The following is a 25,087-nucleotide window of genomic DNA, read 5'->3' on the forward strand; positions in this document are numbered from 1 at the left end:
ATTGGAAAAAATTATTATTATTTTATATTATAATCCCAAAAATTCCAGAATTTTCCAGAAGTTTCCCTAATTTTCCAACACTTTCCCAAGCCTTCTAGGAGTTTACTGAACTTTTCAAAAATGTCCAGAAAAATTTCAGAAAGTCGCAGAAATTTTCTCGAAAAAAAAAGAGTTTATCAAAGCAATTATTTATATGTGGAATTTCCCGTCCAGAAATTACTGATAATGAGAAATTTGGAATTTAAAATTTTAATTGTTAAAAGGTTTAAAAATTGTAATTTTCAAAAATATTTCACCGATTAAGTTAAACTTCCCATCTGAAAATTTCTCATTAAAAAAAAATTTTCTCCAATTTTATTTTAAAAAATTAGAATTTAAATCTCCCTCCAAAAAAATTCCCTCAGCAAATTTGAATTAAAGCAAAATTTTAAATTTTCAACAAAAAAAAAAAAGAATTCTCAGAAAATTTGAATTTCCCGCCCGAAATTAAAAAAAAATTGAATTAAAACGATATGCACAGTTTTCAAAAAAAAAACTATTCTCATTGTCAGAAAATTTGAATTAAAAAAATTTCAGTAGAAAAGCCAATTTGAATTTCTCGTTAACACTTTTTGAAAACTTAAAATTTGAGTTTCCCGCCAAAAGATTTTTCGAGTATCTTGAACCCAAATTCCCGAAACCTAACCCAACTGCCAACTAGTTGTTATATGAGTTTCAAGGACCATGAAAAAGTTTAGAGCATCATCATTGAGATTTGAACGGAATACGGAAATTTACGACTTTGTGCTTCTTCTTCTCCTTCTCCTCCTCCTAGCTGTTTCTCTCATTTCAGCTCGATTGTCATGCCGTTGTCGTCGGGGAGTCTCCCACACACATGTTCCTCAGTAGTCTCTTCTTCTATTTCTTCTTCTACTCTACTCCCAACCGAGACTTTTTTTTCATTTTTTTTCCGTTACTTCGTCCTTCTCTTTTCTTGTTCCTGCAATCCCCACGTAAATAATAGCAAAAAGTTGTATGGCATTCCCCTGCCGACCCTCTTGTCTCCCAATCTCTCAATTTTTCAATTGATGGACTGTGACAGGTTTCGATGCGATGTAACCCAACCTACTTTTGAAGGCTAAATGACCTCCAACTACCATTCTCATGAATCGATATACATTACGTGTTGCCACTTTTTAACCTCACAACGATTTTTTTTTGGAAAAAATGCAATTGTGAATTTGCCAACACTTTTTGCTCTTTTTTTTATTATTTTGAAACTTGAACTGAACCTTCATACTTTGAATAAGGATTTTTGAAATATGATTCTAAAGAATTTGCCGAAGAAAAAACTTTGAGCTTTAAAAAGTTAAAACAACTGAACTTTTAAATGCGTAAATTTTGAAAAATTACTTCACAAATTTATTTTTTCACAGTTTTGTTAATTTCAATGGTGATAAAAATAATGAAAATTTATGTAAAAAAGTTTATTTCCGAAACATCTTTTCCACCAAATAAGCCACCCAAACATTTCAGATTTTTTCCAAAAAACTAAAACTTCATTGTGTGCCTAAGTCTAGATTCATGTAACATTCCAGAAAAAATTTTAGAATTGAAAAAAAAATGTTCTCTAAATTTTTTGGGATTTTTTACAAATTTTGAATAGGCCTGAAGAATAAATTTGGAGAAATTAAAGACTGCACTGTCTCCTCAGCTGGAAATTTATTTGTTGGCGCAAAACTCGTGCAGCGCGTGGGGCTTTGAGACAAATCCGAAAACGCTAAATTTTGTGTTTTTCTTCATATTTTCATTTTATCAGGTTCAATCAAAGACTATATTTTAAATGAAAAACAGTTTTATACCGAAAACGAATGATGAACATGAAAATTTGGAGAAAAACGCAATTTTTGGTTGATTTTACTTTTTTACGCAGGGCCTCTATTTTTCAATTAATTTTGAAATTTCTTTTTTCTCCACCTTCCTTACAGTCATGTGAACAATTGATGCGTAATTAAAAACTATGAAAAATTCACTTTAAAGTAACAAAATATGAAGGAAATCACTTTTCAGTGTTAAAATTTTCCCAGGCTCACGAGAAACGCTCAAGCCCCCTTGTTGGGTCATTTCCACGTGAGGAGACTGTGGATTGTACTAGTTTTGTTAAAACTCTCAAAACATTTTTTTTCCAAATTTGATTAGACTACTTTACCGTTTTAATTTTGTCCTTTTTTTTCCAGTTTCCATAACCTCAATAATTTTCAGATGCGGTTCCTTATAGTGTTTGCCTCATTATTTGCCGTCTCTGCCGCTCTCAACTGCTACATTTGCAACAGTTTGAACCAGCCAGAGTGTGTCCATAACTATGAAAAATTTAATAAGGTTTGTGTAAATAAAAATAAAAAATTCAAAAAGCTTCCTGAACTCTCTAAAAAAATTATTTAAAACTGTAATACCCGCAATTTCACGGACCTTGATTTTTCTCGAAAAAATATTCTGAAAATTTTTTTGATAACTTTCTCGCCGCCAAAAAAAAAACGAAAATTTTTTTTCAAGTTCAAAAATGTTCCACAATGCATCTCAATTCCATATATACCCATGAAATCAAAACACCTCAAAAAAATCAATGTTGGAGCAACTTTACGATGCTAGAAGCCTTTGAAAACTTGCACGAAAAAATTTTTTAAAGCTTCAAATTCCAACCGATTTCAGCAGAATTTTTTTGTTGATTTTTTGTGGTCCTACTGCTTTTTTTAAGACTAAAAAAATCTAGCAGTTGTAATTTAAAAACTTAAATTACTTGCAGATATGCCCAGTCAAATCGTTCGGTGGAATGAAGTCGGTGAAGCCACTTGGATGCCGTGTGTCCCGTCAGTATGTCAAAGGTGAGCTTTGATTTTTCCTTTTCATCTTTTTTTTTGCTTTAGTTCGACAGAGCACTGGTGTTCAGCCGAATTTTAAAAAAACGAAAAAAAAAACAAATTTTCAGAAGAGACCTCAATTGTCCGAGAATGCGCCTACACCGGAGAAGATATTGAGAGAAAGTCAAACAAGGTGAGTTTTTCACAAAAATGCATACCTACCTTTAAGGCAGTCTACGCCTTCTTGCCTACATAGGCATCCGTGCCTAGTAAACATCCACGTAGGCGTGTAGGCATGATTACCGAAGTTCTCGTTTTCCTGTTGACTCCCATAAAATTCCCCAAAAACCGCCTAAATTTCCAGGGATCCCTCGGAGTATCACGTGTCTACTCCCAATGCTCTGAGAACCTTTGCAACTCTGCCGAATCTTCCACCCACTTCCTCACCGCCGCCGTCTTCATCGCCATCTTCAAACTTTTTGCCTAATTCCTAAAACCTGCTTGTTTTTTCTTCCTCTTTGTACCAGTACACTTTCATAGAATTTTCAATTGTATTTTTTCTGGATCTTTCGACCGCATAAAACGCACAGAACTGTTAGCTGCCGCTTTTAGTCATGAACATTTCACTTTTTCTTCTCTTTTCCAACAATTTTCTTGTCCCACGAAATCCGCCCAATGCTCATTAGTTAATCGAAATTCTATATGTTTTATTCTTTTTTGCATACGTTTTGGTATGTACTACTTAAAAGTTTCACATTTTTCAATACTGCCGTTTATTGATAAAATTTGGTTTTTTTTTTGGTTCTTATCATCCACTTTTTCAGAGAATCGTCGGAACCCGCAAAATGTCGCACACTGCAAACACTCGCTCCAAGCCGTTTGCCTATTCAGACCCAAAATGGTCAAAACATAGCAAATTTCGTAATTAAAAGATCTGAAAATTTTCGAAAAAAAGTTCTGGTGTGCGCATTTTCTTTCACTTTTGGAGGCCCGTAACAATTAATTAAAAAGGAGTTTCCACAATTTTGTTAATTTTAAAGGTTATAAAAATTTGCAAAGCCCATGTAAAAATTTTTTTACAAAACATTTGTCACCCAAAATTGACATCATTTTTGCTTCTTTGGAAAGAAAATGTTTTGAGATTTTTTTTAGTTTTCAAAAGATATAAATATAGAAAAAATGTTAAAAATTGTATTTCTTTTTGAATAAATCTGAATATTCTCTAGGTTCATGGTTTTATATAATTTAACAGCTTGTATAACCTCAATAATTTTCAGATGCGGCTTTTTATAGTGTTTGCCCCCTTGTTCGCAGTCTCTGCCCCTCTCAACTGCTACATTTGCAATAGTAAGAAACAACCGGATTGTATCGACAATTATCAAGCATTTAATACGGTTTGTGTATAGTTTAAATTTTTTTAAAAATACACCAGAAAATTTAGCTGCAATTTTCATCGAAATGTTTAAAAAAAAACAAATTACTTACTTTTTGAAAAAAATATCCAAAAATTTTCTGCAAAAATTGCCTAAAATACACATAAAATTAATTAAAAATTGGGATAATCAGATTTTGGTACAAGTATACGGTTATTGAAAAAAAAGCTCAGCAGCATTTGGAGAAAAAATTTCCAAATTCAATATACTTTTAAAAAGTTTATCGAATGTTTCTAAAGTCTATAAAAATCAGCAAAACCTGCTTTAGGCTCAAGATTACGGTTCTCAAAAGTAGTGACTGCCCCGGAAAATTGATAAATTTCGGTGTGTAGGCAAACCTTTTGGAAACGTTTGTGGAATATTTTTGGTTTGGAAAATCGGAACTTTTTCAAAATTTTTCAAAATTTTTAAAACCCAAAATCAGTAAAAATTACATTTTCAGAACGAACATTTTTACTAAAAATATTCCATTTTTTGCAGATTTGCCCAGTCAGATCGCTCGGTGGAGTGAAGCTGCATGAGCCAGTTGGATGCCGTGTGACCCGTCAGTATTCCAAAGGTGGGCTTTGAGTTTTCCCTTTCTTTTTTTAAATTAAGACACTGGCGTTCAGCCAAATAAACAACAAAACACAATTTTCAGAAAAGATGTGGATTATCCGAGAATGCGGCTACCTTGGCGAAGAACGTGAACGAAAGTTCAACACAACCACCTACTTGAATGGGGTAAAGGTAGTGAACCAAAATCTGAGAGAGTCTTTTAGATAAAAAATGGACCCAAGTTATCGAATTTCGTAATGAAATTTCTGAGAAATTTCTCAAAAAAAAATTTATGACAAAATAAAGTTATGAAAAAAATTTTACAAATTTGAATTGATATTTCCAGGAACCTGCAACATGTGTCTTCTCCCAATGCTCTGAAAACCTTTGTAACTCTGCCGAATCATCCAACTACTTCCTCACCGCCGCCGCCGTCTTCGTCGCCATTTTCAAACTTTTTGCCTAAACTCTATAAACTGATTGTTTCTCTCTCTCTTCGTACCAGTACCCTTCCATAAAATTTTCAATTGTATTTTTTGTGGGTCTTTTGCCAAAAACTACCGAATTTCGTAATGAAACGTTCTGAAAAATTTTCGAAAAAAAGTCATGGTCTAAAAAAGCAAAGTCTTATATTTCGGTAATCCACTATTAAACTTGTACGGCAAAAAATAGGCGTAGGCAGGCATGCCTTGTGAGTTCAAGTTGCATGTTTTTCAATAATGGTCCAGGCAACAAGACGCGACGAAAAGATTAGTTCTCTAAGTTGAGACAGAAAATTTGACAACTTCCAGCAGAACTTTTTGAAGCAATTTCATATGAACTACATATTCAAATCATTTATAGTTATCGTATTAAAAACAATATGTTAAAATCAACACATAGGCTTCGGTGCTGGATCATTACCAGCAAACGCGAAATATTGAATGTAAAACGTTCCTGGGAACACAGATGTTGAGGTGACCGTCATGTTTACCGGCCTCAACTCCACCCATGCTGTCGCTTGTGTTATATTTTCTTGATTGTTAAAATTTTCCCCAAAACTTGAGCATTGTCCACTAATTTTGATTGTGAGAGAACTGGTTAAATATGCAGATTCCTATTAAATAGGTTTTTATGAATATTGAGATTAATACCAAACTCACGAAAACCCCAGATACTGCAGACCTTGTTGCATCCGATCGGAAATAGACGATATGGTTGGTATAGAATCTTTTATTCATTATAAGGCCTGTTGTGTTAACTGCAGTTGTCCAATAGCTGATATCACTGATATATTTGTTCTCTAAAAACATATTAACAGGTCCGTTTGAGGTGAAGTACCAATAGTTAAGGCCAACTTGAAGGGGCTCTACATTGTCGAAGAATCTGAAACTTATAGGGTGGACCATAACTATGTTGACTTTCGTTGTTCAAGCTGAACAATCAACAAATTAATCATTTTGTTTTGCAAAATGATTAACCAATGCAAAAAATAATAAAGATTTCCAAAATCTGCAACTCACACATTATATGGTCCCTCTTCATTTCTCAACACAATTGGATTTTGGAAAAACACATTTTTAGTTCCATCTTCCCCGCTTAAAGCAGGAATATCCCAGTGAAACTTGAGATTTGTATTCGGGGAACTATTGATTTTTGTAACATATGACGTCATCCGCGGCATAGTATAGTCAACAGAATTTTGTTTTAAAATAGTATTCAGAACTACCACAGTCGATTTCATAGTGGTTTTGCGAATTGATTGCGTGGTCTTGAGGACGCAGACAGAGAAGGTCGGATCTTAAAATTCCAGTTTCCAAAGATACATATTAGAAATTATATACCTTGTGCTTGCTGATAGGTAGTGACATAAATGTACCCACTTAGACCAGCGCTTGTCGTGGCATTGTTACTAGTCGTAAGGATCACACTTCCAGTTGCAGTGATGAATTTTGGAGTACCATCATTATTAAAAACATTCAACTGGTCTAATCTGGAATTTTAATTAGGGTTCCAATTTTTTCATCAAAATAATGTGTAATATTACGGGATAGTCGTACTTCCCGTTGTAAGCTGGATATTTTTCAACAGCTGGTTGTCATCACCGGATGCTAGATAGATTTGTCCTCCACTCTAAAATAAAAGTAACAGAACAATTTCAAAAAGGTAAAATTCTTACCTCCACAGTAAATGTTAATGATCCATGGGAATTCGTTTGGGACAGACTCACTACTTTTGGGTCAGCGAGTACCGAAATTATGAGAAGAAGAAGAAAGAAAATACAACTTCTAACCATGGCAAATAGCGGGAAATTGATGAAACAACGGTTCTTCGAAACTTTTAAACCGAGGCGATAAGCAACGCTAGTGAGAGTTTTGTAATGTCAGTTTTCTACAGAAAATCGAATCTCTATTGAATACGTTTCAATTGTGCAAATAAATATGCAGTTTGATAATTTACACTTCGAGAAGCGGGTTTTGTATGTTAAATTTCACGATATTTCTTCCATGATAAACCCCTGTTATCAACAAATTTAATGTGTTATGGCAGTGTTTGGAAATATTTGAGATGTACATTTGATATTGTCATGATTATTTAAAATACATATTTTAATACTGTGTCATTATTTGCACCACGTAACTTGAGAATTAGGGTTTCCATGATTCTGACAAGAATCCTGAACAGCTGTGAAATCATCGAAAATCTGCAAAAATCCTCTTTTAAAGCAACTTTACGGGTCTCTGGAGTGATGAAAAAAAAAATGCATTTTCATGTTTTTCTAGTCCAAAATGCTCACCTGCCGCTAAATTTTTTGTAGTATTTTATGCCCCACTGACCATAAATGTACTTAAAGGTGGAGTAGCATCAGTGGGAAAATTGTTAAAAACCACTTCTTTGGTCTTAAAATGACCAAATATCATGATAAAACTTTTTCAAAAAATTTTTGAAATTTTTTTATTTACTGTCAAAAAGTTGCAATTACTCAGTTTTTGCCACTCATAATTTTGGAAGTCGACCAAAAAAAAAGAAGTTTTTTCGACATTTTTAATGCTTTAAAAAATAATAATTTGTTTAAATTATTTGTATTAAAACATTGTAGGGGTCGAAACATGCGACATTTCTTTAAATTTCCTCAAAAGCTCGTATTTTTCAAAATTTCGGCCATTTGGCAAAACTTTGACCGGAGATGATGAACAATCTAAAATTTTTTGGAGTGTTTAATTATGATATTTGGTTGCTTTAGATCTTTATAAGTGCATTTGGACAAAATCCCCACTGGCAAAAAATTGGATTTTAGCTGAAAATTAGCCCTTTTTCCAGAACTTTGAATCGCCACAACTCTACGAGTTTTTTCTATAATCAATTTTTGTTCTACTTTTTCTTATTCTCTGATTTATTGTCTTTGCTTGTCAATTTGAAAAATTTGAATATAAATTCCCATCTAGAAAAATCATTGAAAGATTTAAAACGTTTTCCCCCTAACGTTTCCTATACAAAAGGCAGAAGCCGGCAAAATCGCTTTAATGGAAGATTTAATAAAAGATTAAGAGCATTGAAAGAAACAATATTTGAATTTTAAAATCTCTAGATGCTCCTTTCGTTGTGGTTATCACTGGTGTCGTAGACACGCTTCCTACAGTAGTCATCGACGTCTGGGACATCATTCTTGTTGCGACAGAAGTTGCTGATACATCTCCAACAAACGCAAAATATTGAATATAAAAAGTTCCAGGGAGTGACGAATTTGCGCTGACTGTCAGGCTTGCCGGTGCCGCCGGTGACCAGTTCAAGTTTTGAGTCACATTTTTTTGGTTTAAATAATCGGAGAAACTCCCGCCTTGATACTGCATATTGATACTGAGCGCACTGGTGAAGTACGCGGAATACTGAAAATTGATTATTTATGAAAATAAAAGGCTACGGTCAATACAAAACTCACAAAAAGCCCACATGCTGAGGATCTGGTTGTATCGGATTTGAAGTTGACAACATGTTTCGAATAGAGCCTTCTATTCACAATAAGGCCAGTTGTATTCACTGAAGTCGTGGTATAATTGTGATCACTGACATACTTGTTTACTAGATACATATTAAAAGGTCCCATAGAAGTGATGTACCAATAGTTGAGGCCAATTTGGAGGGGCTCTATGTTATCGAAGAATCTGAAAATGAGAAAGGTATGCATATTGGGAGTGGTCAGTAGGATGCAGTTACCGTTTTCCTAATAGCTTGTTTAAAAATGTAAATTTTGAAAAAGGACGTTGACAGGTTTTTCACTCAAACTGGATCGCAATGTTCTGTTCTACGGTGTTATGATTAAAAATAAATGTGATGTGCTAATCAAGGATGGATTTCACCCGTAAAATTCCAAAAAACGGGTGAGCGGGTCACCCGTCACCCGTGAAAATTTCCAAAAACGGGTGAACGGATGAAAAGGGTCACGGGTGAAGCCATCCCTGGTGCTAATACAGGATGAGCCATAATTATAAATTATACTGATACCGTAGTTTGACCCATGGAAACGTTTTTTGAGGTCAATATTCAATAATAGAAAACATACAGCTAGCTTTGAATAAAATCATAAATAGATCGAGGTTTTATTCACACACTCTGATCCCCATAGTTATTGCCTAATACAAGTATGATACTTACACCTTTGGTCCATTATCCAATACAATTGGATTTTGGAAAAATTTATTATTGATAACATCATTCCAGTTCGAAGCAGGAATATCCGATTGAAAATATACATTTGTATTCGGGTGTGATTAATGCTTGACACATATGACATAATTCTTGGCATATCGTAGTCAATAAGTTCTTGCCTTATGACAGTATTCAAAACTACTACAGTTGACTTCATCCCCATTTTGCTAATTGATTGAGTGGTTTTGAGGACGTACACCGAGAAGGTTGGATCTGAAAATACCGAGATTAGCTTGAAAATTCATTGATGCTTACCTCGAGCTTGTAGATATGTAGTGACATAAATATACCCACTTAGTTTACCGGTCATTGTGCCATTGTTACTGGTTTGAAGGGTCACACTTCCAGTTGCTGTGATGAATTTTGCAGATCCATCATCATTATCGTCGTTTAATTGGTCTAATCTAGAAATTTCGGTTTAGTTTCAATGCAAGTTTTCTATGATGAAATATTACGTGATACTCGTGCTCCCCGTTGTGAGCTGGATGTTTTTCAAAATTTGATTGTCATCTCCGGACGCTAGGTAGATATTACCTCCACCCTGAATTAAAAAAAAAATAGAATGCAATATAGCTGAATAGCCCCACCTCAACACCAATTGTCAACCACTCAATAGAACTAACATCGTACAGATACACCACTTTTGGGTCAGCGTGCACCGAAAAAGTGAGGGCAAGAAATAGGAAAACGCAAACTGTAGACATGGCAAATACTGAAAACTCGTTGTCAAAAATCGCTAGACGCACCAAACTGATAAGCAATACTGTCAGATTTTGCGGTTAAGGGGTGTTGCAGATAACATGCAAAGTGACGTGAGCCCAGTTCAATTTGGCCATTGAACTTTCGCCAATATTCGTATGACCGAGTGGTACATGTGCTATATCTTAAGTTGTGCTGAAGTACTGCAGGAGTACTGTAGGGTTACTGTAGCTCAGGAAAGATGGAGCTCGGTTAGACAGCGGTCTTAGCTATATAATACTAGTTGAAAACTTTGCGTCTAAAGTTCCGCAATATCCAAAGATCTACTGTAACGGGGATGCAATGACATCACGTCGTGATAGTGTAAAAGCATCGCAACATGCATCCGATAGGGACTTCATGTTGATGGTTTAATATCCAAATACGACGAGCATATGAGACGAAAACCTTTTCGGCTCTGGGATATGTCTGGATGTCCCCTGGTGGGTCTGTTATAATAATAAGGACTTTTTGGATTAAAGTCAACTATTGCTACTGATTAGTCTGCTGATCAAATATAATTGAGACTTAAAGGATTTATGATTAGCACCAGATAGCATGAGAGACATAATGAGAACGTTAACAAAATACCATTGAAAGAAGCAATGAAATCAAAATATGGACTCCACAATTTGAAGATGATCCTTTGGTGGTAGTGATTATTCGTGATGTAGTTACTGCTGTGCTTGCTACAGTAGTCGTCGATGTTTGTAGCATTAAGCTCGTTGCGACTGTACTTGTCAGTGGTTGAAGATCACCCGCAAATGCGAAATATTGAATGTAAAATGTTCCAGGAAGCGTAGATGTCGAGGTAACTGTCAGATTTACCGGTGCTGCAGGGGACCAGGCATAGTTTTGTGTCTCACTTTCTTTTCTTAAAGTATTCGAAAAACTAGCACCGACAAATTGCAATTTGATGGTAAGATCATCGGTGATATATGCAGAGTCCTGTAAAATTGAGAGCTTATAAATATTAAAAAGGAAGGTTATCCAAAACTCACGAAAAACCCAGACGCAGACGATCTTGAAGTATCTGATTGGAAGTTGACGACACGGTCGGCATAGAACGATTTACCCACAATAATGCCAGTTGTGTTGACGGCAGTGGTCGTATAACTGTGATCACTCACATATTTGTTCTCTAAAAACAAATTGAAGGGACCCATAGAAGTGATGTACCAATAGTTTAGGCCAATTTGAAGGGGTTCGATGTTGTCGAAGAAACTGGAAGATATGAAGACTTATTTATGAAAAAGTTATATCTGAAAATGTTAAACAGTTGAAGATCTAACTTCAACATACTCAAATTTGCGATCCGTTAGAGATTGACAGCACTTTCCGCTCAATCTTTCGTAACCTCCTAGTTTTTTTAAAGGAAAATTTTGAAGATAGCTATTTTCAAGCTGAACACGGCCCAAATTCGGTCAAATGGCTGGCATCAGAAGGCCCAACCCGACTAGAAGTGGCTATCCAACAGCCGCAAACGGCCCAACAACCAAGGAGACATTTTGAACAACAATTGGGCCGCGTTCTAGTTTTCGGTCTCATCTGTTCTGTTTATGCTTGACCTAGGCTTCTTTATACTTACACTTTAAAATGTGGACCCGTTCCATTTTTCAACTCGATTGGATTTCGGAAAAATGTATTATTGGTCACATCATTCCAGTTCGAAGCAGGAATATCCCATTGGAAGTAGAGATTTGTATTCGGGGAATGATCGATTTTTGTCACATATGATATGGCTCTTGGCATATCGTAGTCAATAAGCTCTTGTCTTAAAACAGTATTGAGAACTACTACTGTTGACTTCATTCCCATTTTGCTGATTGATTGAGTGGTCTTGAGGACGTACACAGAAAAGGTTGGATCTAAAAATTCCCAGACTTAATTTGAAGATTTTCTAGGTGATATTTACCTTGTGCTTGTAGATATGTAGTGACATAGATATATCCACTAAGCCTACTGGTTGTGGTGTCATTGTTACTGGTTTGAAGAATCACACTTCCAGCTGCAGTGATAAACTTTGGAGATCCATCATCGTTCAAATCGTTCAACTTATCTAGGCTAAAGTTAATAGGTTGCTATTTTTAATAAAACTAATAAAATATTACGTAATAGTTGTAGTCCCCGTTGTAAGCTGGATATTCTTCAGATACTGATTGTCATCACCGGATGCTAGAAAAATCTTCCCTCCACTCTAAATTCAAACATTGAATTGAAATCACATTGATTAAGTCCTTACCTCAACACTGATTGTCAATGATCCAAGTGAAGTAACTCGGAATAGATTCACCACTTTCGGGTCGGCGTGCACCGAAAAAATAAATGAAAGAAGGAAGAAAACACAAACTCTAGACATGGCAAATAGTGAAAATTCAATTGAGTAACAGTGCTTAAAAGCGCCAGACGCTCAGGACTGATAAGCAATTTTAATGGATTTTTTGCAAAAAATGACGTGAGGGGGAGAGAGGTGAGTCAATTTTTGACCGAATTTCAATACGTACCTAGTTTGATATAGAAAAAGGTGATTGTTATATCATCATTACTATAAAATATGAATTCGTTTCGGTGGAGTCATCGTGAGCTGAAGTGTGATCATTGATTTTCTATTATTTCTTAATTGTAACAGGTTAGATTAAATCTCAAATTTTAGAACTTTTCAAGCACAGGTAATTCGCAATGTCCACATAATGCCTCAGTGAGCACAATGAACACCATTTACAAGTCGCGGATTGCGCATCATGTGTCCATATCTGCAAAGAATGGAAAGCCCTGAAAAAAATGCTCTCACACTTAAAATTTTTCTCATCTCCATATCATTTACATATCTGAACATATTTCCCACATTTCTATGCAAAATTCAACTATAAAACTGATTCCTTCTTCTTTCAAAATATCAAACATTTTCCAAATAATGTTCCGTCAATTCTTCACCATCCTTCTCTTCGTCGCTCTTTTTGGCACTGCATCAACCTACATGCCACACCATAAGACCGCCGATTCAGACAGTGATGAGTGAGTTTTCTGAAATTCTCTGAATAATGACAGAAGCTCAACCTTTTCAGGATCGTAGCCCGAGTCGAGCAGCCAATGAAGCTCCGAACCCTTCGTCCAATCAAATTTGGTCCAGGCGGCAGATATGAGTAATTGATGATTGTTATCATAAGTCGTGAGTAAAGTTTTTGAGCATTCCATTGCAATGTGTTTCATTTGCACCTGCCTGCCTACATGCCTTCAAGGCTACCTTCTTATGGCTTGACCTACCGCTGAACCACGTGCCAATTTCTACGCCTGCTTACCAGCTTTGAAAGCTACCTACGGTTGCCTCACGCTTATACCTACAGGTAAACTCGTAGGAATTTTTCGCCTACCTGGACGCCTTCAGAACATCCTGCAGCAGTTTCTATTTTCTTTCCTGATGTTCCTGACAGGGCGGATAAGAGGCGCCCCTTCACGCCTTGACCGGTCCTCTTCAGTCTGGAAAAGATAGTACACATCTCAATGCAAACTGTAATGACCCGAGACTGGAGAAGATAGGAAAGTTACCTTTGTTTGCGCGCACACCGCGCACTCTCCCGGCCTCTTGTCTCTCCATAGTACTTGCCAGAGAGAGGCTATAGTCTTCCATCGATTTACTCCTATCGAAATATTATTATTATTATTTTGCACCATACACTACAAGTGATTTTTACAATTTTGCGTACTTTTTTTTTTTAATTGTTCCCTTTTCTTTACTTTTAGTTTTAAAGGCTTTTAAATCTCTTCTACGGAAGTTATTTTATTTTTATTTAGCTTCGTAATCTCTCCGTTATTACACTAATATTTTATAAGACTTTCGTAATAATCAGACTTTTTTTTTGGCAAACTTACCTGCCTCGGGCCATCTTGCCTACATGTCCCTTACGCCTCTGTGCCTATGCGGACTATGCCAGGCCTATTAGCTGCAAGCCTACGTGCCTACCTTTTGCCTATTTGCCTAGATACTAGAATCCGCTATTTTCATAGCTCAAATTCTGGTTTCCCAAATTTGCTAATTTTTTTTGTAAAACATTTGTTAAATGTGTAAAAAAAATGTTGGCAATTTTTAAATTTCCAGACAAGATGGCCGAGACCTCAAACGCCTCAGCAGAGCCCGAGCTCATTTATTTTGAGGTGACAAGTAACGAAGAACGTTTTGTGCATATGGTATTCCAAATGGCCAGCAACACCACAAATCAATTCCTTATTTTTGTAAAAGACGATGAGACCTGTTTTCGTGCTCAACGTGCACTTTATTCATCCGGTGAGATGACGCAGTGCTTTCTGAAGAATATGAATAAAGATGCCTTCAAAAAAAGGAAACAGGAATTGAAAAATGGAACGGCTAAAGTTTGGATTGCTGATAGATCTGTTATTGGAAAATTGGTGGATTGTTTTTCGAAAGAGCTGACCGTGTTTTTGTATGATGGAATTTCGAATGATTTTCCAAAACAGTAAGTTGTAATTTTTTAAGGTTTTGGATAGGTAGGTCGTTAGGCGTACGTGCGTACCTGCCTGCCTACAAAGGTTTATGTTCTGACGGTAGGCGTCCACAGGACAGACGAAAGATGTTTTGAAGGCAGGTAGGTAGATATAAAGTGCATTACTAAGTAGGTGTAGGCACATGGCAAGCGAAGATTGCCTTGCGAGTAGACGGGTAGGCTAATTCGTTATTAAGTGTAGGCGCCAGGCAAGTGTAGGCACTCTCTCTCTCTGAGACAAATGCGTAGGCATTCTGTACCTTCTTGTAAAGCTTACCCTAAACATTTACTTTTTGCAGAGCCGTCGGTAAATGTCATTCTGTGATATCTCTCAAGCAAAGTAGGCATACTGCTGTTAACACCTCGGACGGATTATTTGAGCAAGTTTTTCACATTTGCCAACTGTACAATGCGACTTTCACATCACCGATCAAGGATTGGATGGCCAGCTCAAAAGTAGGTTTTAACCTTGTTTTTGAAGGTTCTGCCTGCCTAATAGGCACGTAGATAATAGGCCAGGAATAAGGAAGGTATGTAGGCAGGCATGTAGGCAGGTACGTAGGCAGGTATGTAGGCAAACAGTCAGACACGAGGCAGGCACATAGACAGGCAAGCAAATGAGAAGGCATACAATGGGTATGTTGGAAAACACGTAGGCAGTAAACAGGTACGTAGGTGTTCAATCAGGCAGATAAGAATGAATTAGGTACAAGGTAAGCAGGTAGACAGGCATGCAAGCACACATACAGCAAAATGAAAACCGGGCAGGCAAGAAGGTAGTCCAGACACGTTTCCAACATTTTTTAATTGCAGAATGGTGACCTTCCTGAAAACGCAGATACCATGAAGCTCGTCATTGCTCGTCCATCGGAGCTCCTAAACTCTGCGAGCACATTACGATCGTTTAACGACATTGTTGCAAAAGATCCGCGGATTCTGAATCTAATGGAAGCTTTCAAAGTTATCGAGAATAAAGCTAGAATTGACAAAGATGACAATTCAAGAGGAATGCTGTACCTTTGTGTTAAAATGAGATCTGAATTGGATGGACAGTATGTCACGAAAAACAAGGCCGATCAGTTTTATCGGGTGGAATTTAATACGTTGAAGAATATGAAAAACAAAAGCGAATTCCTTCGAAAAATGTGTCCGTCTTAATTGTATGCAAATTTATGAAAGTTAGATTTTTCGATAATAAATAAACTTTTATTGAAAAATTCTGAAAAATTGATGAAAATTCCGCAGCACCGAAAGTTTGAAATTACCGTACTCTCATTTGACAATAAATTTGTCGCGTCAAGACCATAGGTACCGTATTTTTGGTGCAAAATCCGCCTGGGTAATAATTTTGGTATGTTCAATTTAAAATAAATGTCAATTATGATTTTAAAAATTATTTATTCTGAAAATTTTTTTGGCGGGAAATTTTCGAGTTCAAAATATTATATAATTATTCGGTAAGGACTAAATGTATTTTCAAAAATTGAAAATTAAATTAAAATTAAATTCTAAAAATTGTTCCAAGAAATTGAAATTCAATTTAAATTTTTTTGAAAATAATTTTCTCTGCGTTTTGGTGAGAAATTAAAATTTTAATGTTTCAATAATTATGGTGGTAAACTCAGATTGTAGCTTTAAAATACATTTTGGCGGAAAATTCCAATTTTTTAATAAAAATGCTGAAAAAAATATATAGGCAGGCACGTAGGTAGGTAGACATGTGTCATCACCGTTGGTCTCAAAATGTGACTGCCTACTTCTGTGCTCCACCAATTTCATACATTTTTCGCTGTTGTTGTGTTGTTCTATAGTTTTTTTTCCCGCAAAACAATACACATTACTTTTCATGTCAGAGCAAAAGCCACATGATGTACATATGAAATCCAAGGAAAAGTCACAAATAAAAAACCAAAGAAAACGTAAAGCCAGGCGGTGATTGTAAAAGGCCATCTGGTGAATGAGGAGGAGCACACACACACACCTATCATAAACACATCATCATCAAAAGTTGGCGGAGCAGCGGAGCAGACGAAGGGTGTTCACACATTGTTGTGTTATGCGGTGTTCTTTTTTGTCTTGTTTACGATGATTGGTCGAGCAGAAGCTTTTTTACTTGAGTATAAACTTTTTGCAACTGTGCTCTACAATAGCCCCAGTTTTTTTTTTGGATTTTCAAGGTTTTTCATCCAATGTTCTTGTATTTTTGAGCTTTTAGAACACAGTTTTTATTAAGTGAACTGGTGACTAAAATGGCTAGAAAACATATTACAACAAAATGATTTTTTTCCTGAAAATTATGGAGTTCATGCTTTCCAGTATAATGTTTCTAACTTCAAAATTTCCCATAACTAATCATAGAAAACAGACAAAAAATTTTGCTCAGTTTGGAGGCCCTTTGAAAGTTACAAAAATCAGGTGCCGGTTTACCGATTCGCCGAAAATGTTGATTTCCGGAAATTTGCCGATTTGCCCTTGCCGAACATCAATTTGCCGGAAGTTTTTAGAGAGATTTTTTAAAAGACGGAACCACTTACCCTGTGCCTCTTGAAATGTTTTCCTATCTTTTCTAGATATGTTGACAGAATTTGCTTACTTTTCTAAAGAGATGTAGGAACATTCATAGGATACACACAATTTTGCCGATTCTGAAATTTCCAAAAAGAAAGTGCAAAACCCAAATTTGCCAAAAATTGTTGGCAATTGCCGTTTTTCCGGCAAATTCGGACAATCGGCAATTGCCGGAAGTTTTCAATCCCGACAATTTACCGATTTGCCGATTTGCCGGAAAACACAGTAAAAAAAAATCTAAACACTCATCCCTTACCACCAATTATCACTCCCAGACTTCCCGAAAAAGGGTCAAAGGAAATTATGCAAGTGGCGGTGCCCTGTCGATGGGCACTTGATTAGAGATGGGCGAACACTTTCTGCCGAGAGAGCACTGTTTGCTCAATAACTATCAAATATCAGCAAGCACACCTCCAGTTAATCATGGTCAGCGGTGTGTCCCGCCAAATGTTTGCTCGCCCTGCAAAAAAAAGGTCATTTGCCATTTTCCGGTTGGAGCAGATTTCTTTGCACTTTAAGTTTTTTTTTTCTGAGTGTGATTTTGTATTCTGGAATTGTCATTTTCAGGTTTCATTAAAATTCTAATTTAAAATGTAGATTAACTAAATTTCAAATGTAACCCAAAAAACTAGAAACTTTCTAGCATGATTTTTGAGGGGTTACAGAAGCTTCGAAAGTACGCAATCACAGTACCAGGCATTATATTTCACGACACTGAAAGCTGAAATTTTGAGAATTTTTGGTTCGGCTTGACTTTTACCTAAAAGGAAAATTTTCCGCGAGGTAAAAGCACTTGGAGCCTTCTACTCTCTATGTCTAATTTCTCTATAACTTTCACTCCATTAGCATAACTGTCAATTGTTGTCGAAACCACCCAACATAACAACCTTATTGGTGCCAGTCGGGGGGAGTAGTGGGATCAATTAACCGACGGGGGCCGACGGGGGGAGCCGATAATTGTCCCTTCAATGAGAGTTGTAGTAGTTGTTAGATGAGGGGAGGAGGACACTACTTCAACACATTATTCGCCGTTCCGATTGTTTATTCAGACAGGTCCCTTTCGATATGCATTTTCATTGTTCTGGAGGGCTTGATTTCCTATCGTATAATTTTTTCTGATTGGGTTTTCATGGAGTTTTAGTGCTCCAAAAGTAGTTTTTTTGTAGAGTGTTAAATATTTGGGGGGAGGGTCGGGGCTTATGTTAGGGATTTTTGGAAAATCATTCTGGATTTTATTTTCGGAATCATTCTGGAATTTATTTAACTACAGAGTTTTCAGGAACTGAACAAAAAAATCATGTTTCAATTTGATTTACGAGATTCAGTGTAGATTTACGAGATATGCGTCCAAATTTACCACATACGTTCGATTTAGTGTAGATTTACGCGATTTTGGGTTTATTTACAAGATATTGTGTAGATTTACGAATATACATAGGTGTAGATTTACATGGATATTATGTAGATTTACGTAGTTTTGTGTACTTTTTTAAAAGATTTTTTGTAGATTTACAAGGTTTATTGTAGATTTACCTGAGCTCACCATCAGAAATATTTACAAAGTTCTGCGTTTACCGAAGTGATTGTATATTTTCGAGGATATTTGTAGATTTACGGTATGGTTTTTTTCGTAGTCTAGTGGCAAATATACATTATTTCCAGGACACCTATTCTCATAACCTACTTGATTCTTTTTTCAATGTTTTCCAATCAAGCGAATCACCGGATCAGATAATTCCAGTTGATCCGGAACCTTTTCCGCCACCGCCCGTCGGATAATCTCTCTTCAACAGCTTGTCACTTTCTTTTCGGATTGTCTCATCGTTTTTGTTGTTTTTTTTTTTGCGCGCACATCTTTATTGTTTCATAAATCCACCAATTGGTTCTCTGCTGGACGCTGTGATAGAGTGTGTGTGAGATTTGAAGAGATGCAGAGAGAGAGTCAAGAGGGGCGTAGATATATTCCCGAGAATAATGTGTGTTGAATTGAGATTAGTGAAAACAAAATATGCAGAAGAAATCGAAATATGCATAGAATATTATTCAAATGTTCATGTTTTGTGTAGATTTACGTCAGTTTAGTGTAGATTTACAAAGCTTGATGTAGATTTACAAGTTGACCAACAGAATTTTGTGTAGATTTATAAATTTTTATGTGTATTTACGTGGTCTTTTGAATAGGTTTTTGAATTTTTTTTGTAGTTTTCATTGTCGATTACAAGGGTTTGTGTAGATTTACGAGATTTCTGTTTATTATTACGATATTTTTGTAGATATACGTGTGTTCATGTAAATTTGCTAGATTTTTAGTAGATTTTAGGGCCTTCTTGCATATTTAAGGAGTTTGAATTTTGTGTACTCCCTTATACTGCCAGCCGTCTCCTCATTGTGCTTGTTCAGCTGCCTGCCACTTTCGCCTCTCGCTATCTCTTTCATTTCTCTCCTTTTTTTTAATGGCACCGATTACACTGCATTCCCGTGTCCTCGGTAGTATAGTGGTGAGTATCCGCGTCTGTCACATGCGAGACCCGGGTTCAATTCCCGGCCGGGGAGAACCTTTTTTGCACAATTCTATCAACAGGTTGCCCAGCTGGGATATGTGACCTGAATCCCATGAAGCTTCACAGCGTCAGTTGGACAAAACTTTCACCTACTTCCGTGTAACCGTCACTTTCGATTCTGTGCCCTTTTGATTCTCCAGTATGTTTGCGTCTCTCAGGCGGCGGCCTGCTATTATCGTCGGCTGGCCGCTGCTGGTCATTTAGTGTCCGGCATGTTTGCTTACCGCCGAAACGATAGATATATGTCTACTGTTTTCCCGTTTTGGGGTGGTAGGTAGAAGCCAAACCACTTACCTGGTATGTCATTAAACCATGAATATAGGAGTTAAAAACAAATTTTTTGGTGTTTTGTGTAGATTTACTGAGCTGTGTTGTTATATACGAGATTTTGTGTGGATTTACGTGGCGCCTTGTAGATATACGAAGTGTTAATGTAGATGCTACCAATTTTGTATATTTACAGAATTTCTGAAGGTTTATGACGGTTGTGTAGATTCAGGTGGTTTCTTGCAGGTTTACCATTTTTTATATATATCTAAAAATTTTCATTTAGACGTACTGAGTTTTGTGTAGATTTACGAGGATTTTTAAAATTTGAAGTTCCAAATTTTTTTTTTTTGGAAATTTTGAAGTCAAAAAAAAATTTTAATCCAAACTCTACAAACAATTAGAACGCCCGTTTCTCTCCATTTCGAATAACTCATGCTAGTCGTTTGTAACCCCATAACATGTTTAAACCGACGATGCGCCTACCCTCCTCACCGCCCTTCCGACTGCTGGTGTCCATTAATTAACCTGCCGGAACGAATGCAACTTTAAACTTTTCCTGTCCAAGTTCCGTTTCACTTTGCATACATCTTCGAAATAGCTTGACTTTTTGAGGTTTTTTACGTTTGAATTTTCAAAAAGAGTTCCATTAGCTCAGTTTTTGTTCGAACGTTGTGATAACTTTGCCAAACGTTTTCCTATTTTTTGTCAAACTTTGTGATATTTCTGTAGAAAGTTTTTCCATTTCTGACCACTCAAACTTTGACAGCTTTCTGTCAAACGTTGTCCAATTGCAAGAGCAATTCATCGTATTACGCCTCAACCTTCTGTAGAAGTTTGTCATACTTTTGTCGAACGTTTTCATCTTTCTGTCGAACTTTAAACTATTCCAGGAAGACTCATAAATGCCGCCTAGGGTCTTCCTCAGAACTAAAACTTGTTCAGTTTTCTTTTTCTAGGTCTGCATAAATCTAGAAATAGAGAAATAAATGGAAATCCTACAAACACTAACAAACAGACATTTCCCGTCTTTCCGTACTTTTCCATATCCAAGCTTTTTCCTTACAACTTCCTCTTTTTTTTCCAGGTGATGCCATGAAATATCCCTTTCTCCTGATTCTTATTCTGTCAACACTCCCGTCTACAGTATCACCATGTGAGATCACTTTTATCTTGGAGACTTTGAAATCCGTAAACTCCACTGCAAGTCTTATTATTCGAAAATCTGTGGATAGTCTATCACAATGCACCAGGTTTTGCTCATCGGTAAGCTTTTTTGTCTTGCGGCTGACGTTTCGCGGGATGTGCCGGCATTCTAGTTCAACTTAAAGGGAGCTGGGATCTAGCCTCCTTGGAAGCCATATAGCAACTAGTAGCTAATTCCCTGGCTAATATAATTTCACTAAACGACCGAAAAACTCTCGTCAGGTACCAAACTGCACGCATTTCACTTTCTCGAACGCCGAACCCATTGAAAAGAAGAACGGTGGTTTCAATTGCCATCTTCACTCGAAGTCACCCGTCTTAACGACATCTGGATCTCGGACGGTAGGAACGAAAACTTGTTTGGAAAGTGAGTAATTGACGGCGAGGTGGTCATTTTGACTTTCACCCCTTTAATTTCAGATAAATGTTTGAAGAGAAGTTTTGCGTTTGAAAAGTTCCCAGGGAGGTCGTTGGTCAACTCATCGTTTATTATCAAGACATTTTCGATTTCGATGGAAGAATGCTTGTCACAGTGTCAGAAAGAGTTAGTTTTTAATAATATACCTTAAAAACCGCAAAAAGTGAAAAAGGGATAAAGTTGAAAAATTATTTTTTCGTTTTTTTTCTAGAAAATTAGTTTAAAATATTTTTTGAGTTCGATGCAGTTTTATAACATATTTTTAAATTCAAAATAATTTCTGAATTTTAAAATTATATGTTGTGATGATGGAAACAATTTGAAGTCTATTGAAGAATTTTCTTTGTAAAAAATCTGAAATTTTCTGATCGAAAACTTATCATCAAATTTTATTTTTCAAAATAAATGTAAAAAAAGTTCCTACATACATAAAACTTTTCATTTTGGAATTAAAAACTTAAAAAAAAAAGTGTGTTCTGTTTTGTTAAACTTCGATGCGTTAAAAAATTTTACTGTTTTTTAAATAATATTCTGGAAATATTCAAAAAATTAAAAATCTTTTCAAGACATTATTTTAAATTTCAGTCAATTTTTTTCTCAGGTCATCTTGTCGTGCTGCTCTGCACAACAATGACACCTCGTTATGCCAGTTATCCAGAGTATCCCTTAACTCTGTGTACAATCCAAGACTATACTTCAAAGCAAGCTATTCTGTGGATCTTTATGAAAACAATTGCGTTGATTGTAGGTCAATTTTTTTTGCACAAAAAATTCCGAAATTTTCAGATGCGATGACGTCATCAGCGTGTACATTTATGCGTGTCAACGGGGGTGGGCTGAAATCGGTCAGTGATCAGTTGATTCAAAATGTTGGAAGTTTTGATGAATGTGAACAAATGTGTGTGATAAGAAGTCGCATTTCAGATGTTTGCAGGTTTGTTGAAGGCTTAAACTATTATCTGTAAAAGCTGAAATTTTTTTCAGATCCTATACCTATGACAACTCAACCAACGAATGTAACTTAATGTGGGCATCTGCTAGAATGCTAGGAAGAAGCCCGCTGGAATCAATGAAGCCGAATTTGTTTCATGGTGATTTGGATGATTGTGTTAATTGTGAGTAATTTTTTCGATGAACAATGGTATTTTCTTAAATTTTTCATCTGAAAACTCGTGGAAAATTTGAAAATTTTCAGTCTCTCTAAAATGCCGCGAGGACAATCTGGAAGTCAAAGCTAGCTCGATGAGAATGTTCATGTAAGCTTACCCCAAAAAAAAATTTTTCCAAAATTATGTACGCTTCAGCGGAAAAATGATGACTAAAAAGTCAAAGAAAATAATGTGTCAAGAAGATTACGAGGGGAACTACGATTTTTCGTCAAAGTTTGACTTTAAAAAGTGTGGACTTGATCCTAACGTAAGTTTTCAGGATTTTTGAGAATTATCAGAATAATTGAAAGTTGCAGAAATCCAAAGATTCTACATATCGGGGTATGGTGCATGTGAAGGAAGGGAGCACGAGTTTGGTGACTATAAGGGACAAAGTTTTGCAGGTAGGCCATTGAAACATGCTTAGGCTTTGGCTTAGGCGTAGGCGTATGCTTAGGCTTAGACTGAATTCTTCTTACATTAGGATGAAGACTATTCCAATATTCGAAGCTTTCTATGAAAACATTAAGCCGTAAACTTCGGTGATTGCAGACCCGGCAGGTGTCTGGCGTGTATTTTTTCAACAAGCAGAATAAAGTGAAAAATTTACAATTTTTCAGGTCAACTGCCGTCTTCACAAAAGTATGCCATCGGAAGAGCAATTCCTATCTGTTCAAATGAATGTTCGTGAGAATAATAAGACAAATCAAGTAATGTCAGATGTTGTCGTTGTCACAGCCCCACCTGCCCAAACAAACCCTAAATTCTCTCTGAAAATCCTCGGATTAGATTCAACAGAAGCCGATACAGTTCACATTGGTGACTATGGATGGATTATGCTTGCCGTTAAGAACTCGGCTGAAGATTTTACAGTTACTAATTTAGTGGCGAAGGATGTTCAGACGGGTCGCGTGTTACGCATCATCGATGAGGATGGGTCAGCTGACAGGAAAAATACCTAACCGTAAATGTTTGACCTATTTCAGTTGTGTTCTCCGGCGGGATATTGTGAAAGAAATTCGGAAGACAGATAACTATGTCAAATTGAAGATTAGTTTTTCTGGATTTAGACGACAGGTTTGTGTTTATTTTACGTTGGGGTTTTTGTGGGATTTTGCTTTAACATACAGAAAATCTGAGGTAATGACCTGATATCACAGTAAAAATTGTTTTTTTGGCGCTTCTGACTCAATTTAAAGTTTCTGCTAGAATGTGTCTCTCGGAAAATTTGAACTTTCCGTTTAACATTCCTTGAGAAGTTGTGATTTCTTTCGCCATGACTTTTCTAAAAAGAAATGTAGAATTTCCGGCCAAATTTTTTTGTTCTGAAAAAACTTTAACTTCTCGCTTAAAGTTTTAAAGTCTAAAAATGATACAAAGTCTAAAGTAACATTTTTTTAGACTGAAGTGGTGTACCATGCAATGATGGAGACATGTACAGTTGGATGCATGCCAAAATGTAATCAAGACATGATGCTTCCTGAGGAGGAGACCAACGTTCATTCCCTCCCCTTATCACTGGATCTTCCACGACATCGTATGGTCCGAAGGTCTCTGGCCGGGGAGCCGAGGGAGCTGCAATTGACAAGTGATGTATATAAAGTAACTGGACACAAATTGACACTTCTGAATCCTCCTTCACCAAAGCAATTCGACTTCCCAGCTCCCAAGTCAGACTTCGAGTTCAATGACAACGGAGAGTTCCACGAAGGAGATGTGATCGTTGTGAAGCATTCTCCAAATCTTTGGACAAGTGTGAAGCATTGTCTTATTGATGACGTCACGTGTATGCTCACAGTGGTTCTGGGAGCTATTCAGATGTTTCTCATGTTCTCATGTTTTCTAATTATGTATTGTTATTACCAGCAGTGGAGATTTTATAGGGAACTCAACAGACCTCAAGAGCACAACGTACAGTATTACACAACTTCTAAACCGGAAGAAAACACCAGAGACACCTAGATATTACCGGTAACTCATTATGCTTTTATATTGTTTTGAAATTAATGCACCTCGGGTTTACAAATTCGCTTTTGTTTTTGTCTTTCTTCAGTTTCCAGTGCAATTTTATCCAATGTCTTTCATTTTGCCAAAGCGTACAAAACTTCCAGTTTGACATTTTCATTTTCTCAGTTTAAATAAATATTCCAAATTCATGAGTACACTTTTATTCACAAGTTAAAAAAAAG

The 25,087-nt window shown here is 36.3% G+C and overlaps 8 protein-coding genes and 2 non-coding genes across 11 annotated transcripts; 6 read left to right on the forward strand and 4 right to left on the reverse strand.

The window, feature by feature from the left end:
- Positions 1–2,241: 2,241 nt before the first annotated feature.
- Positions 2,242–3,634, forward strand: K11H12.7 (Protein sleepless; the record flags this gene model as incomplete). The annotated part of the gene is made up of 4 exons (NM_067565.5): positions 2,242–2,358; positions 2,783–2,861; positions 2,966–3,030; positions 3,202–3,634. 4 exons carry the CDS (start codon positions 2,242–2,244, stop codon positions 3,322–3,324), a joined length of 384 nt encoding a protein of 127 aa, NP_499966.1. The 3' UTR covers positions 3,325–3,634.
- Positions 3,635–4,007: 373 nt separating this feature from the next.
- K11H12.6 (Protein sleepless) lies at positions 4,008–5,384 on the forward strand (the record flags this gene model as incomplete). 2 transcript variants are annotated; one of them, NM_067566.3, is made up of 5 exons in its annotated part: positions 4,008–4,070; positions 4,115–4,231; positions 4,751–4,829; positions 4,911–4,993; positions 5,154–5,273. In NM_067566.3, the coding sequence occupies exons 2-5, from the start codon at positions 4,115–4,117 to the stop codon at positions 5,271–5,273; spliced, it is 399 nt and encodes a 132-aa protein (NP_499967.2). In that variant the 5' UTR covers positions 4,008–4,070. The 2 variants fall into 2 exon arrangements, with proteins under 2 accessions (NP_499967.2, NP_001368205.1); NM_001380016.2 differs by lacking the exon at positions 4,008–4,070 and having other exon boundaries at positions 4,108–4,231; positions 4,911–4,999; positions 5,154–5,384.
- Positions 5,385–5,627: 243 nt separating this feature from the next.
- On the reverse strand, positions 5,628–7,272 carry K11H12.11 (CUB_2 domain-containing protein). Its single transcript, NM_001047510.5, has 6 exons — positions 6,966–7,272; positions 6,834–6,919; positions 6,631–6,779; positions 6,310–6,586; positions 5,950–6,172; positions 5,628–5,903 (listed from the first exon to the last, which is right to left on the reverse strand). The coding sequence occupies exons 1-6, from the start codon at positions 7,080–7,082 to the stop codon at positions 5,679–5,681; spliced, it is 1,077 nt and encodes a 358-aa protein (NP_001040975.1). The 5' UTR covers positions 7,083–7,272; the 3' UTR covers positions 5,628–5,678.
- A 1,023-nt stretch (positions 7,273–8,295) lies between these two features.
- K11H12.3 (Hyphal_reg_CWP domain-containing protein) lies at positions 8,296–10,197 on the reverse strand (the record flags this gene model as incomplete). Its single annotated transcript, NM_001380017.2, has 7 exons — positions 8,296–8,673; positions 8,727–8,824; positions 8,875–8,949; positions 9,440–9,706; positions 9,749–9,897; positions 9,949–10,034; positions 10,081–10,197. 5 exons carry the CDS (start codon positions 10,195–10,197, stop codon positions 8,933–8,935), a joined length of 636 nt encoding a protein of 211 aa, NP_001367843.1. The 3' UTR covers positions 8,296–8,673; positions 8,727–8,824; positions 8,875–8,932.
- Positions 10,198–10,751: 554 nt separating this feature from the next.
- K11H12.4 (CUB_2 domain-containing protein) lies at positions 10,752–12,600 on the reverse strand. The gene is made up of 6 exons (NM_067568.4): positions 12,474–12,600; positions 12,343–12,428; positions 12,147–12,295; positions 11,820–12,099; positions 11,233–11,455; positions 10,752–11,179 (listed from the first exon to the last, which is right to left on the reverse strand). Exons 1-6 carry the CDS (start codon positions 12,588–12,590, stop codon positions 10,811–10,813), a joined length of 1,224 nt encoding a protein of 407 aa, NP_499969.1. The 5' UTR covers positions 12,591–12,600; the 3' UTR covers positions 10,752–10,810.
- Positions 12,601–12,791: 191 nt separating this feature from the next.
- On the forward strand, positions 12,792–13,425 carry K11H12.10 (Neuropeptide-Like Protein). The gene is made up of 2 exons (NM_001038336.2): positions 12,792–13,246; positions 13,297–13,425. Exons 1-2 carry the CDS (start codon positions 13,083–13,085, stop codon positions 13,376–13,378), a joined length of 246 nt encoding a protein of 81 aa, NP_001033425.1. The 5' UTR covers positions 12,792–13,082; the 3' UTR covers positions 13,379–13,425.
- Positions 13,297–15,947, forward strand: K11H12.5 (DUF4276 family protein). The gene is made up of 4 exons (NM_067569.3): positions 13,297–13,400; positions 14,328–14,703; positions 15,030–15,186; positions 15,544–15,947. The coding sequence occupies exons 2-4, from the start codon at positions 14,333–14,335 to the stop codon at positions 15,886–15,888; spliced, it is 873 nt and encodes a 290-aa protein (NP_499970.1). The 5' UTR covers positions 13,297–13,400; positions 14,328–14,332; the 3' UTR covers positions 15,889–15,947.
- Positions 15,948–19,771: 3,824 nt separating this feature from the next.
- Positions 19,772–19,861, reverse strand: F41A4.3. Its single transcript, NR_052883.1, has one exon. It is a non-coding gene; the product is annotated as an Unclassified non-coding RNA F41A4.3 (non-coding RNA).
- Positions 19,780–19,851, forward strand: F41A4.t1. Its single transcript has one exon. It is a non-coding gene; the product is annotated as a tRNA-Asp (tRNA).
- A 1,352-nt stretch (positions 19,862–21,213) lies between the features above and the next one.
- On the forward strand, positions 21,214–25,052 carry cutl-28 (CUTiclin-Like). Its single transcript, NM_067570.7, has 12 exons — positions 21,214–21,392; positions 21,555–21,699; positions 21,753–21,876; positions 22,352–22,494; positions 22,537–22,684; positions 22,735–22,865; positions 22,946–23,006; positions 23,055–23,166; positions 23,216–23,302; positions 23,519–23,835; positions 23,885–23,975; positions 24,300–25,052. The coding sequence occupies exons 1-12, from the start codon at positions 21,222–21,224 to the stop codon at positions 24,858–24,860; spliced, it is 2,091 nt and encodes a 696-aa protein (NP_499971.2). The 5' UTR covers positions 21,214–21,221; the 3' UTR covers positions 24,861–25,052.
- Positions 25,053–25,087: the final 35 nt, after the last annotated feature.

Source organism: Caenorhabditis elegans, chromosome IV (genome assembly GCF_000002985.6).
Source record: "Caenorhabditis elegans chromosome IV".
Classification (NCBI taxonomy): Eukaryota; Metazoa; Nematoda; class Chromadorea; order Rhabditida; family Rhabditidae; genus Caenorhabditis; species Caenorhabditis elegans.